General features: G+C 54.7%; 1 protein-coding gene across 1 annotated transcript in view; it reads right to left on the bottom strand.

Annotated features, from left to right (window-relative positions):
• Nucleotides 1-6,057: 6,057 nt before the first annotated feature.
• KLF13 (KLF transcription factor 13) overlaps nt 6,058-12,373 on the bottom strand; it is a 47,051-nt gene continuing 40,735 nt past the window's right edge. The window contains exon 2 of the mRNA XM_039479946.2: nt 6,058-11,933. Within this exon, the coding sequence (XP_039335880.1) occupies nt 11,644-11,933 (290 nt within the window). The 3' untranslated portion in view covers nt 6,058-11,643. The remainder of the gene's footprint in view (nt 11,934-12,373) is intronic.

Genomic DNA, 12,373 nt, shown 5'->3' with positions numbered 1-12,373 from the left:
GGTCGGGTGGTGAGAGGGGCTCTGCTTTGCAGGTGGAGCCGCCAGAACTTGCTCCTTGCGCTCCAGGCGGGACCGGGCACCTAGAACAGTTCGCGACCGGCGCACGCAGCCGCCGAGACCTCGCGGAAGCGCCGGGGGTGGGAGGCAATCCCGGAAATGGGTGTGCGCCTCGATGGGGCTCCTGGCCCAGCCCTGAGCTCACCGGTGTCTTGGGCCCGTGCAGGGGCCCCATTGTTAAAATACCGCGAGCTGACGCCACTGAATCACTGGGGCTCCTTCCTTCGAGCCATTTCCAGGGCGGCCCCCCAGGACAGGCCCGAGGGGTCAGGGAGGAAGAGCTGCGTCCCGCGGACACCCTGAAGGCCCCTGCAGGAGCGGGACGGTCGCGCGCGTGGAGGACCCAGGATGCGCGGCCAGGGACCGGAGGAGCCCGGGGGACCCAGCGGACACGGACGCGGGTGGGGCGCGGGGGGCGCGGGGCTGCAGACGCAGCCCGCCCCGCCCCCGTGACCTCTGACCCGGCGCCTCCGCCCGCGGCCGCGCAGGCGGCGTCTCGCGCGTCTCACTGAGGGTCGCCGTCCGCGTGACCTGAGCTCGCGTGAGGAGAGCCTTGCGGTGACACAGTGCAAGGGGCTCGCAGTGGGCAGAGGGCGCCGCGAGGAGGAGACGACGTCCTGCGGCGGCCGCGAGGGCCTGGGGCGGGCCGGGGTCGGAGCAGGGGTGGAGGCGGCGCCTCGCAGGGAGCGAGTGGCCCCGCCGGGCTCAGCGCCCGCCCCGCCGAGGGCTCCCCCCGCCTCCGACCCGCCGTCCTGGCCGCCTTCGGGGCGCGGCTGCCCGCGCAGGAATCCCCGAATTCCAGGAACTCGCCAGAGCCTGGGAAGCGCCTCACGCCGGGCTCCGCCTCCTTCAGCCCGACTCCGTGGACTCCTCTAGGGCCCCATCTGCCTGGGGAGCACCCAGTCCCCGCAGACCCCCGCAGACGCCGCAGCTCCCCACGCCCACAGCCCCAACCCAGCCCCACACTGCCCCCCACAGCCCCAAACTCAGCGTCCCCACAGCCCCAACCCAGCCCCACACTGCCCCCCACAGCCCTAAACTCAGCCCCCGACAGCCCCAACCCAGCCCCACACTGCCCCCCACAGCCCCAAACCCAGCCCCAACCCCCCCACGCCCACAGCCCCAAACTCAGCCCCCCACAGCCCCACCCCAGCCCCACACTGCCCCCCACAGCCCCAAACTCAGCCCCCCACAGCCCCAAACCCAGCCCAACCCAGCCCCCCCACAGCCCCAAACCCAGCCCCACACAGCCCCCCACAGCCCCAAACTCAGCCCCACACAGCCCCAAACCCAGCCCCACACAGCCCAACCCCCCCACGCCCACAGCCCCAAACCCAATACCTGAAAGAAAATGCAGAGTGACAGGGCGTAAGATCGGCTGACAGATTTCAAAGATGGTAAAAATAAAATGTTCACTGCAAAGGCCGAGAACTGCAGTGCATCCGATCCCCATCAGTAGCAGTGGTTGTAAGAAGATGATTGGGAAATCATTTCGAACCTTGTTTTCTACACTAGGCCAAATGATGAATCAAGCACGGGGCAGAAAAAAGATACTGTTAGATCTCCAAGGACTCAGAATACAGAAACCCATCCTCCCCATGCATCTGTTCTCGGATAGTTACTTGAGGATGTATCCCGGCAAAGTGAGAAATCAAGCTAAGAGAAAAACCTGGGATTGACTCTTGAGTGATCCACCAGGGGGTGGTAAAGGGAGGCCGGTGCTGTGCTCCGGCCCAGGGACAAAGAGTGGGGATGGGAACCATGGGGTAGGGGAGGGCAGGGGAGGTCTTGAGAACAAGAGCCACATTATTACTCTGTTATTACTATCATTCTGTTAGTAAGAAGGAAGAAAGGCAATTAAAAGCTATAGGGAAAATGTATATAACAAAATTCAGCTTCAACTAGAAAGCAAACTAACATGGGATAGGAGTTTCAGTTTCTTGAGGGAAGGCAAAATGAGTTTGCCCCATTCGCTCTGGATGCTAAAACTATCTTCCTTGTGTGGTCAGAGAGGGTGGTGGTGGCAATGACTTTAGGCCCAAAGAGAAAGAACTGTCCCCCAGCCCAGTGTTTACCTGTGCAGTGAGTGACGTGACAGTGACATGCCCAGCTGCCCAGGGGTGTAGAGGCGCTCACTGCTGCAGTTCAAATCCACTGGGCTCCACTTTTACCGTAGGCAAAGTTGTGGGACCTAGAAAGAGTGGCGAGCAGGGGCCATCCTACCCTCAGCTTCCATGAAGGGGAGTCAAGACGCAGACCAGAGGTATGGTAGTAAACATAGGGAGTAAGTGCGAGTGTAAAGTTGCAGAGAGAACCTGCCGAAGAGTGAAAACACTCCTCTAATGTAAACATAGGCAGAGGAGGGAGAAGGCGCAGAGGGGAGACGGGAATGGAGGTGATTATAGTTGATACTTGAACGACACAGGGGTTGGGGGCACTGATTCCCTCCCCCATGAAGTGAAGTCAAGAATCCTCACATAACTTTGGACTCCTCAAAAATTTAACTACTGATAGCTTGTTGACCAAAAGCCTTTCTGATCACATAAAGTTAATTAGCACATCTTTTGTATGTGAGATATACTATATTATGCATTCTTACAATACAGTGAGCTAGAGGAAAGTTATTAAGAAAATAATTGTAAGAAAGAGAAAATAGATTTAGTATTCATTAAGTAGGAGTGGATCATTATAAAGGTGTTCATTCTTGTCATCTTCATGTTGAGTAGGCTGAGGAGGAAGAAGAAGAGATGATTTTGTTGTCTCGGGTGTGGCAGAGGCAGGAGAAAATTTCCATGGAAGTGGACCCACGCAGTTCAAACCTGTGTGTTCAAGGGCCACCTGTATTCATCTTTCATACTAGGAAGCCAGTATATATTGTCAAATACTCATAAATCACAAAGTAGGAGAACAAGCATTTTATTGAAGCTGAAGGGAATAACAACAATAACAAAAAAATTAAAAACAAGCTATAAAAGGTTTAGTCCTAAGGTGGTAGAAATGGTGTGTGTGGTGGGGGATAGGTAAAGAGACATTTTATCATTAGGTTTTTTTTTTGGGGGGGGTGGTATTTTTTTAACCTTGTTCATATGTATTACTTTGATTAGAATTCCTGATTTCTAAAAATAAAACCAATAGTTAAATTACTTCTGAAGTCCTTGAACATCATGACTCAATACTCCATAAAATAAACATATTTTACTGTTTCTTTCTTTTTTCTTTTCTTTTCTTTTTTTTTTTTTTTTTGAGATAAGAGTTTCACTCTTGTTGCCCAGGCTGGAGTGCAATGGCTTGATCTCGGCTCACCACAGCCTCCACCTCCTGGGTTCAAGTGATTCTCCTGCCTCAGCCTCCTGAGGGAGTATTACAGGCATGCACCACCATGCCCAGCTAATTTTGTCTTTTTAGTAGAGACGGTTTCTTCATGTTGGTCAGGCTTGTCTTGAACTCCCAAGCTCAGGTGATCTGCCCGCCTCGGCTTCCCAAGTGCTGGGATTACAGGCGTGAGCCACTGCACCTGGCCATCCTGTTTCATTTTAAAAATAATTTTCACTGGCACTTTCTTAGTTTTACAACTGTCACCAACTGTATACAGAGCATGCATTCTTTACCCTAGACATGAAAGGGGGGTGGAAACGCACCATTGCACTCCAGTTTCTAATGCTTACCTAAGGTACAGTGCCAGCTGATGAGAATAATAACTGCCCAGCGCCATCATGTTGAGGCACCTCTGGGTACCAAGACAGGTGACTTTGACTCCTGCCTGACTAATGGCAGCATCCTTACCTATTCTCAGATCAATGAAACGTGCTCTTGCTTTAAAGGCCTCCCAGCAAGGAGCTCAGCCTGTCCCCTCTCCGGCTGAAGCAGTTCTATTTTTATTCCATGCTGTTGGATGGCTCGTGTCCAAGCCAGTGGCTGTGCTCCAGGTGCCAGACTCCCTGGCAGCATCCCTACTATGGGACAAAGCTCTGCCTGGTGCAGGCAGCAGCCTGGTCACAGCCTGATCACAGGCTGGTCACAGGCCTGTCACAGACATCTGTGCACATTTCAGCCCGCCCATTGTAGGGATAGCCTGCAGGCCTCCCTGAACCTGGCCAAGCCCAATAACATGCAGGAACCACATCTGTGAACCATGTCACAGATTGTCAAATTGTCAGACATTTCACACCTAGAGTGAATACAGAGAAAACAAGCCCCAGTTTCCCACCACTCAGTTCTAGTACAGGCAGACCTCAGAGAGATCCACCCTGCAGTTGCTGCTATCTGGGGAAGTTCCTGAGCAATAAATGGCTCTGAGAAGGCGGAACAGTGGCTGCCCTGGGAAAATACTCCAACCAAGAATGGGCTCCAAATGTCTCGGTACCAAAAAGGCTTTTGTTTCAAAATGTGTGCTTGTTTTTATGACTGTTCAGTACGTGCCTCGGTGCATTCATTTCACGCCTCCCTCCCCCCAGTCTATAATACAGAAAACAAATGTTCATCAGGAAATGCCAGCTGGTGTCGGGGTAGCTTCAGGAAAAACGATGTCTGATCGACTGCAATGCCTGTATTTGTTAGTAATACTTTACATTTCATGGTGATTTTCATTTACCCTATGAACAGGTAACCACAGGCCGGGTGAGGTGGTTCACTCCTGTAATCCCAGTACTTTGGGAGGCTTAGCGGGTGGATCACCTGAGGTCAAGAGTTTGAGACCAGCCTTGCCGACATGGTAAAACACAAAAATTAGCTGGGTATGGAGGCAGACATCTGTCACACCAGCTACTCAGGAAGCTGAGGCAGGAGAATTGCTTGAACCTGGGAGGCAGAGGTTGCAGTGAACCGAGATCATGCCACTGCACTCCAGCTTGGGTGACAGCTGGGCTACAGAGTAACAGACTCCATCTCAAAAAGCAAAACAAAATGGGTAATCACATAGGAACAGCGTACAGCCTGGATGCAGCGCTAGTCTACCCGTGGGTGAGGCTGACATGTGGCTACACCAGCTCATTTTCTTTTTCTTTTTTTTTTTTTTTTTGAGATGGAGTTTCACTCTTGTTACCCAGGCTGGAGTGCAATGGCACGATCTCGGCTCACCGCAACCTCCGTCTCCTGGGTTCAGGCAATTCTCCTGCCTCAGCCTCCTGAGTAGCTGGGATTACAGGCACGCGCCACCATGCCCAGCTGATTTTTTGTATTTTTAGTAGAGACGGGGTTTCACCATGTTGACCAGGATGGTCTCGATCTCTTGACTTCGTGATCCACCCGCCTCGGCCTCCCAAAGTGCTGGGATTACAGGCTTGAGCCACCGCGCCCGGCCACCACCTCATTTTCAAATGAGCTTGCACTGTGGCCCCTCCCTTCCACATGTGGTGGCTAGCACAGGGTTCCGGCCAGACCCCCACCCCAGCAGCCACCTCCTCCAACAACTGCAAGCTTCCCATTGCCTCTGATGAGGACATCACCTGCGCTGGGGGCAGCCAGGGGCAGTTAGTATTTACTGGGGACTTAAACGGGCTCTGCTACCAACACCTGCCTTCCTACTCCCCAGGGCCCCGGGACCTGTCCCCAGTGCAGCACACTTTGGGTCAGTGCCTATGGTAAGGTGGAGCAACTTTGGTAGCTAGAACAGGGGTGTTTAGATTCTAGACTCTAGGCTGAAGGGTGAGGCAAGCAGGGTATCCGGGGTTCAAACAAGCGGTGGCTTTGATCCAGGAAAAGGAAGTCCAGGTGTTTCTGTGGGACTCTGAGGGAAAGGTGCTGTGCCCTTTGAGGGAATCTGTCATCACCACATCCTTTCTCCTCCATGCTCTTTGGGATGGACGGAGGGGAAGCCAATAGTAGTACCCACTGTCTTCAAGAGCTCTTCTGCAAAGCCTTCCTTCCAGAATAGGACCCGCTAAGTTCCAGGCAAGCTTCAGTCCCTCAGTCAATTGCAACTGCTTGAGTTTGTTCATTTCAGTTCCCTTCCCCTCAGAGCCTCTGTAAGACATGCCCTTCAAAGAAACTGGCTCTAGCAAATAAAATAATGAATCATAAATTTTATTTCAAAATGTAAACGTCACTAAACATGCATACACGTTAAAACAATAAAATTTACAATTTCGTTAATTTTTCTTTTTGCATAGGACATCATTACAATATAGAATCTATGCCATACAAAATACATACAAAGTTTAATCCGAGCAAGCCAAGGCCAGACTGGGAACTGTACAACTGTAATACTTCACTGTAGTGATCCAGAAAAGATGAAACGTGGCCTTCGGGATTATAGTGGGTGCTGGTTAAAAAAAAGTTCCTACGGAAACGAAAAACATGAGCTCCATGGAAATGGTCTTGGACCCTTGGATTCTGCCTTGGGCTTTTGGCAAACGATTCCAGAGAAGCTCCACCAATGGCTTTGGATGGGAAGGGGTTGCCTGTGCGGGCCTGGGGCAGCTGAGACCCAGAAGCATGCACCCAACACAGGCACACAAGCAATTCCTAGTCACGAAGGAACCACCACAAGCCCCAGACCCGACAATGACAATGCATAGTTGCTCAGGAGAGCCTCCCTCCTGCTGAGGCTGACCAGCCTGAGGCCCCAGCACTCCGCACCAGGGGCCCCTCCAGGGAGAGGCCAGGGAGCAGTCTCCCACTCACACACCCAGAAGCAGGCACCTGGACCTGGCACAGATGCTGGAGCTGATGAGCCCACGTGGTGTCTAGAGCCACATGGGAGGTGGCCCCTCACTCCTCTCAAGGTAGCCAGGTACAGTGGCTCCTGCACCGAGTGTGTAGCCTCGGTCATTCAGCTCACACACCTGCTTTCCAAATGAGCACGCAATGTGGCCTGTCCAGGGGCCCTCTAGGAAGAGGCCAGGGAGCAAGGACCCTGAGGCCTGAAGAAAGTAGTTCCCTTGCCACACCACCCGCCCACCCCTGCCCGGAATGTGTGACTTGTAGGGTTGGGGACGCTACTTCTCTCCCATCCAGTTCCTTTTTAAATAAAAGTAGTAAAGTTTTTAAAGCTGTATGAGAAAGAGAGAGGCAGGGCCGGGCCAGGCAGCTGCACTGCAAGTCCGAAATCTTCATGGGAGTGAGTAGAAACCAAACGCGGCTCCTCTTCCCTCGTGGACCGGGCTCCCATCTCCTGCCGAATTCAACTCTTCTGATGCCGAGGGAAAGAACAGCAGGCGGGAGGTGGCGCCTCACCCTAAAGGGTGCTCAGGCATGTCAGTAGTAAGCTGGACTGTGCATCCACGTTCTGGTACAAAGGTCTCTGGAATGTGTCTCAGACAAGCCTTCAGAGCCTCAGAATCAGGAAAATTAGTCATAGGACCTGGTTCTCCCTGGGTTAATCCTGAATTCAAAAACCATCAGCCTACACCTCAGATTTTAGCTTTGGAAAATATGGTGACCAGAATTGTATACGGAAACAGCAAAAGATGTAGATAACCTACAAAGCAGTTCTTACTGGTTGCGATATGATCAACACATCAACATACCTTTTAAACCTAGCGCTGAGTCTGACTAAATGACCTTTTTTAAATGGGGGGAAAAAATCAGTGACATCTGTCGGAAGTCAAAATGGTCAGGTAGCCCTGCAAACACAGCCACAACCAGTAGCAGAGAAACAAGGCCACACTATTGCTCAGATCACATCTTCCTGTTGGGGGGCACCCCTACCCGGCTGAGATCCTGAATGGGTCCCTAGGGAGCACCAGGATCCTGTGCAGTCCATCTTAGCACCTGCTTCTGGCAAGAAAGAGGCTGGTTTTCTGGACACACCGTGCAGGGAGACAGAAGACTTGAGGTCAAGTCTTGAGGCAGAGTGGCCAGCCCTCTCTGCCCATCCCCACCTTTGAATGACCCCTCACTGGTCTGAGCTGTGCTCTGGATACAGCAGGGCCTGGGGTCGCCATGCCTCACATTTGTACCTGGAGGCTGCACCACGGCGAATCCGGCACCTGCCTCGGTGTGGGGCCTGGGAAACAAGTCAGGGTTGGGAGTGAGGGGATCTTGCACTCGAGAGTCGTGGGTGGGGGTGCAGCAGAATGCAGGCAGGGCTCCTCCAGGACCCTGTTCCCATCCAGGACATCTCCGCATGTTCCTATGTAGCACCCTGCAGGACAGGACCCCAGGGCTCTCTGAGTAAAGGGCTGTGTCCGTCTGTTTTCCTGTATGGCTGTAGGATCCAGTAGGCATTTGGGGAGCTGAGAGCCATTCCCCTAATATGGCTGATGTAAAGAGGGGCTTTCTTATCTGGGACATGAGCAATACCAGCCCCCGATGGCTGAGCCTGAAGTCAATTTAGGCCCTTTATAAGGGAGCTCTCCCTTCACTCAGGCAACCTTCATTTTGAGATCTCTGCCCCTATGGACCACCAGAACTGAAGTCCCAAAATAAGGGTTGGAGTTTTCAGTATTATTTCTATGAGTCCTGATTCCTTAACCCCATCAAAACTGGCAAGCATGGCCATAAACCACAAAAATGGAAGACGCTGAAATAGACGCAGGCTGGGAAGAAAACATTCTGCATGTTTGAAGAAAATGAAGGCTGTTTCAGGAGGGCCGCCCTGTGTGCCCGCTTCAGTGGAGGCAGTGTTCCAATGCCCACCACCCTCTTCTACGGGCATCCCTCACTTCATGATGAGATGGAAATCTGCCCATGAGGACCCCGGTGAACTGCTCCTGAGATTCATGGATTTCTCCCCGCCCTTCAGGTGAGATGAGTTTAAGCTCCAGATGATTCAGGAGGGTCTGGCCAGGAGGACCCCTCAGGATTTCTCTCCTGGTGCCCTCCCCTCATTTCCCAGTCCAGGCCGGGGCCTAAGGACCACACCCTGCCATTAAACGAGAACCGCTTTGGGAATGAAGACACACTCTTACGCCAAAAATAGCCAACGCCTGCATATTTCTGTTTTAAGGCAATGTTACCCTTCCATCTATCAGACGGAACAGCCCTGGGTCATTTAAAGGAAAAATTAAATTAAGTGCTCTCTTTGGAAACAGCCAACACCCGCTTCCCTCCCCCACCCCCCACCCTGCTCTAAAACAAACCAGCTCTTCTTTTTATTCCAAGATGACTAGGTTTAGAGTCCTATCTTTTCCTTCCTATGTGCAGACAGATGTGAAGCTAGAAAATCTCCTGCCGTGACACCCTGGGCAGATCACAAGGACGACTGTCCCCTCCCTGGAGAGCACTTTGCCGGCCTCCCAGGGACGGGCTGCTCCCTCTCCCTGCCTTTGGGAACGGTGGACGGTGAGTGCACCAAAGGACTTTGGAATAAAATTCCTGAACCTGGAATGTGAATTCCTGAGACATGAAATGTATTCGGAGTGTGGCTTTCTCTGCCTCACACGGAAACAACTTTGGGAGAGACCTCACTTTGGAACTGGGCATGGAGATCTTTGCACCACAGGCACCCAGGGCTCTCTTCTGTCACGGTCCCTTCCACTCTGTCTTCCAGACCCGCCGCAAGCAGGGCTGTCGGGGAGCCCAAACACAGCACGGCAGCCAGAGTGGCCAGCTCTGTATCCAACCAGAGCGGGGGTGACCCTCTCCCCACCAGTTCCCACCGCAGCAGGAATAATGCTGCTGCCCAATTCAGGGTCCATCGTGCCACCTGGAAGCTACTACCATGCTGCGGGCCAATGCCAGCTGACACACAGTAGTGAGAAACGGGCACCTGACGCCAGACTGTGCCTGCGCAGCTGCTGTGACAGAGGGCACTCGTCCCCTCTGGAGCCAGCCCAAACAGTGGCCAGCGGCTGGGCCTGGGTCCCGGGTTTGTGCTGCATCCCACACTGGTGGGGCCGGGTAGAAGCAGGATGGCCACGACCAAGGCACACTGGGCCCAGGAAGCCCACCTGTGGCCCTCTGAGGTCCCAGGGCCATTCCTTTGCATCAAAATAGGTACTCATCAAAACGGGTATCTCTGACGAGATACCCTGAGTCCACCCCAATCCCCCCACCCCCCAGCACACATGCGTGTGTGCACGCGCACACATGCATGCACGCACGCACACACACAGATACGTACATGCACGCAACACACACAGATGCACACACGCACGCACACACACACACGCACGCACACACACACTGTCCTTGGGCCCTTGCATTTACAGGCCCCAACTCTGAGGAAGAAGGGAGGGCGGTACCTGGGCCACAAGCCTGGGGTCAACACTCCAGCCATCTGCAGAGGAGCTTGCTGGACCACAGCTTGACTGACCTGCCCAGTGCTCAAACCCAGGCCCTGGCTCTCTGCTCCTTCTCTCCTGCCAGGAGAAGGCTGGCGATGGGGCACCAGAGCAGCCACACCAGCTGGGTGTGGCCTGGGGCCTCCAGGCAGGGCAGGGAGAAGCAGGAAGAAGAGGGAGGAAGAGTCCAGGGGACACGGAGACGCTGGAGGTTTGCTAAGTCTGAGTTGGGGATGTGGTGGGTCTGAGAAAAGCGTCTCCCACAACTTTCCATCTGGCGTTCCCTGGGGAGGAAGCAGAATGCACGCTCTCCAACAGCATTTCCTGTAACATCCGTGCCACTCCTGAAAAGGTCCAAGTCACAATGTTCCGGTCTCTTGCTACCGAATGTTCTCCGTGAAGCACGGCGCACTGCCACATGCACAGCCGCGCACACAGACCCTCTGATGAGGAGGCCCAGGACCTGCCCACCGTTTCCAACAAAGGTGCCCAGGCGGGAGGACTCCGGAACTGCATGTGCCACCAGGAATTTCTGACATCTTTTTAGAAGCCCAGAATTCCTCATCGGAGGCCCAGGTATGGTAGTGATGGGGTCCCGCGTGCCTTCCATAGGGACACCAAGAAGTGGTGTCCCGGCAGGTGTGACCCGGCCCCTGCCTCAGAGGAGGCCGGATGGTGCAGCGCTGCTTTCGGCCAGGGCTCGCACCTCTGCTTCCAGTGCTCCCGAGTGCCCTAGGAGAGGGCTCCTGGAGGCGAGGAGGGAGGCAGGCAGGGTGCAGAGGGCTGAGAGCCCACTCCACAGTCATCCAGGTGGAGTGCTCCTCCGGCCCGGCACAGCTTTAAGGCTTCCCTTTGCAGGGGCCTGTCCCTCAGAATCAGCTGCGCTGCAAGTCCGGCCGGGCCTGTGCGGCAGAGGCCGGAGGCTGGGTAGGGCGGGCAGGGAGAGCTCGGGCCCGCTGCTTAGGAATCTGCCGCGGAAGCACAAACCTCAGTGACCACGTCTGCTCCCAACAGACCCACAGGCTGGCCAGCCAGCCAGATGCTGAGCTCCAGACTGGCCGGCCTGCTCTGTCCCCAGTGTGTCCCCGGACCTAACAGAAAACTCCAGAGTGCAAATCTATGTACAGAGTAAGGCGGCAGGAAGGGGTGTCCTCACTGACCTCGTGGAACGTGTCCATCCCTGAGAAAGGGGGTTCAACACCGCTGAATCTCAACTTTGTGGGTCTATCTATTGTGCAATTGGTGGGTGGTGTTTTGACATTTTTGTGGGTTTTTTTTTTTTTAGACAAATTTACTTTTGACACCTGAGGTGAAGAAAATTCTTTTTTTGTGGACTTCGCATCGAGTTCTCTCTTCTTACTACGAAAGGAAAGGCCAGGGACTCACGAGGGGGCGGGAGCGGCTGCTCATGGCTGTGGCGGGCTCAGGGCGAGCTGGCCGGGCTGATGGTGGGGCTGCTGGCGTCGGAGCGGCTGTAGTCGCTGAGCGAGCCGGTCCGCGAGCCCCCGCCGCGCCGCTGCAGCATGCCGGGGTGGAAGTTGGCGTGGCGGCGCGCGTGCTTGGTCAGGTGGTCGCTGCGCATGAAGCGCTTCTCGCAGATGGGGCAGCTGAACTTCTTCTCGCCCGTGTGCGTGCGGTAGTGCCGCGCCAGCTCGTCGGAACGCGCGAACTTCTTGTTGCAGTCCTGCCAGCTGCAGGCGAAGGGCCTCTCACCTGTGGGCACAGGGGCAGAGCGTCAGTATCTGGCCTGTCCCCACCTGCACACCCTCTCTGGGAAAGTGGCCACGACGCTCAACAGCCCAGCCTCTCATCACCCCTCCCACGTGCCCCACCTCCGAGAGCTTCTGCGACAAATTCCTCAGAGCAGAGATGAAGGTGGGCCCTGCCCTCCCACCCACGCCTGGGATGGAGGAAGAGGAAACGGCCTAGGATAAAACAGGATTGCAGGTGCTGAACTGCAGGGCCCAGGCTCCTGGCCATGGACTCCCTAAGTACCCCACAAAGCAGGAAGCACCACACACCAGGCAGGGCCAGCGGTCCCCAACGCATGGGGATGACAGGCCCAGGCCCTGGCTTCACAGGCCTCCCGGCGTCCAGGCACCCCTGCTGCGCACGGGAGCCACACTCTGGACCTCTGCAGGACAGGAAGATAA

The sequence above is a fragment of the Saimiri boliviensis genome, chromosome 5 (assembly GCF_048565385.1).
Source record: "Saimiri boliviensis isolate mSaiBol1 chromosome 5, mSaiBol1.pri, whole genome shotgun sequence".
Classification (NCBI taxonomy): domain Eukaryota; kingdom Metazoa; phylum Chordata; class Mammalia; order Primates; family Cebidae; genus Saimiri; species Saimiri boliviensis.
The sequence above is the reverse complement of the archived record's forward strand: the minus strand, read 5'-3'. Positions and strand labels throughout refer to the sequence as shown.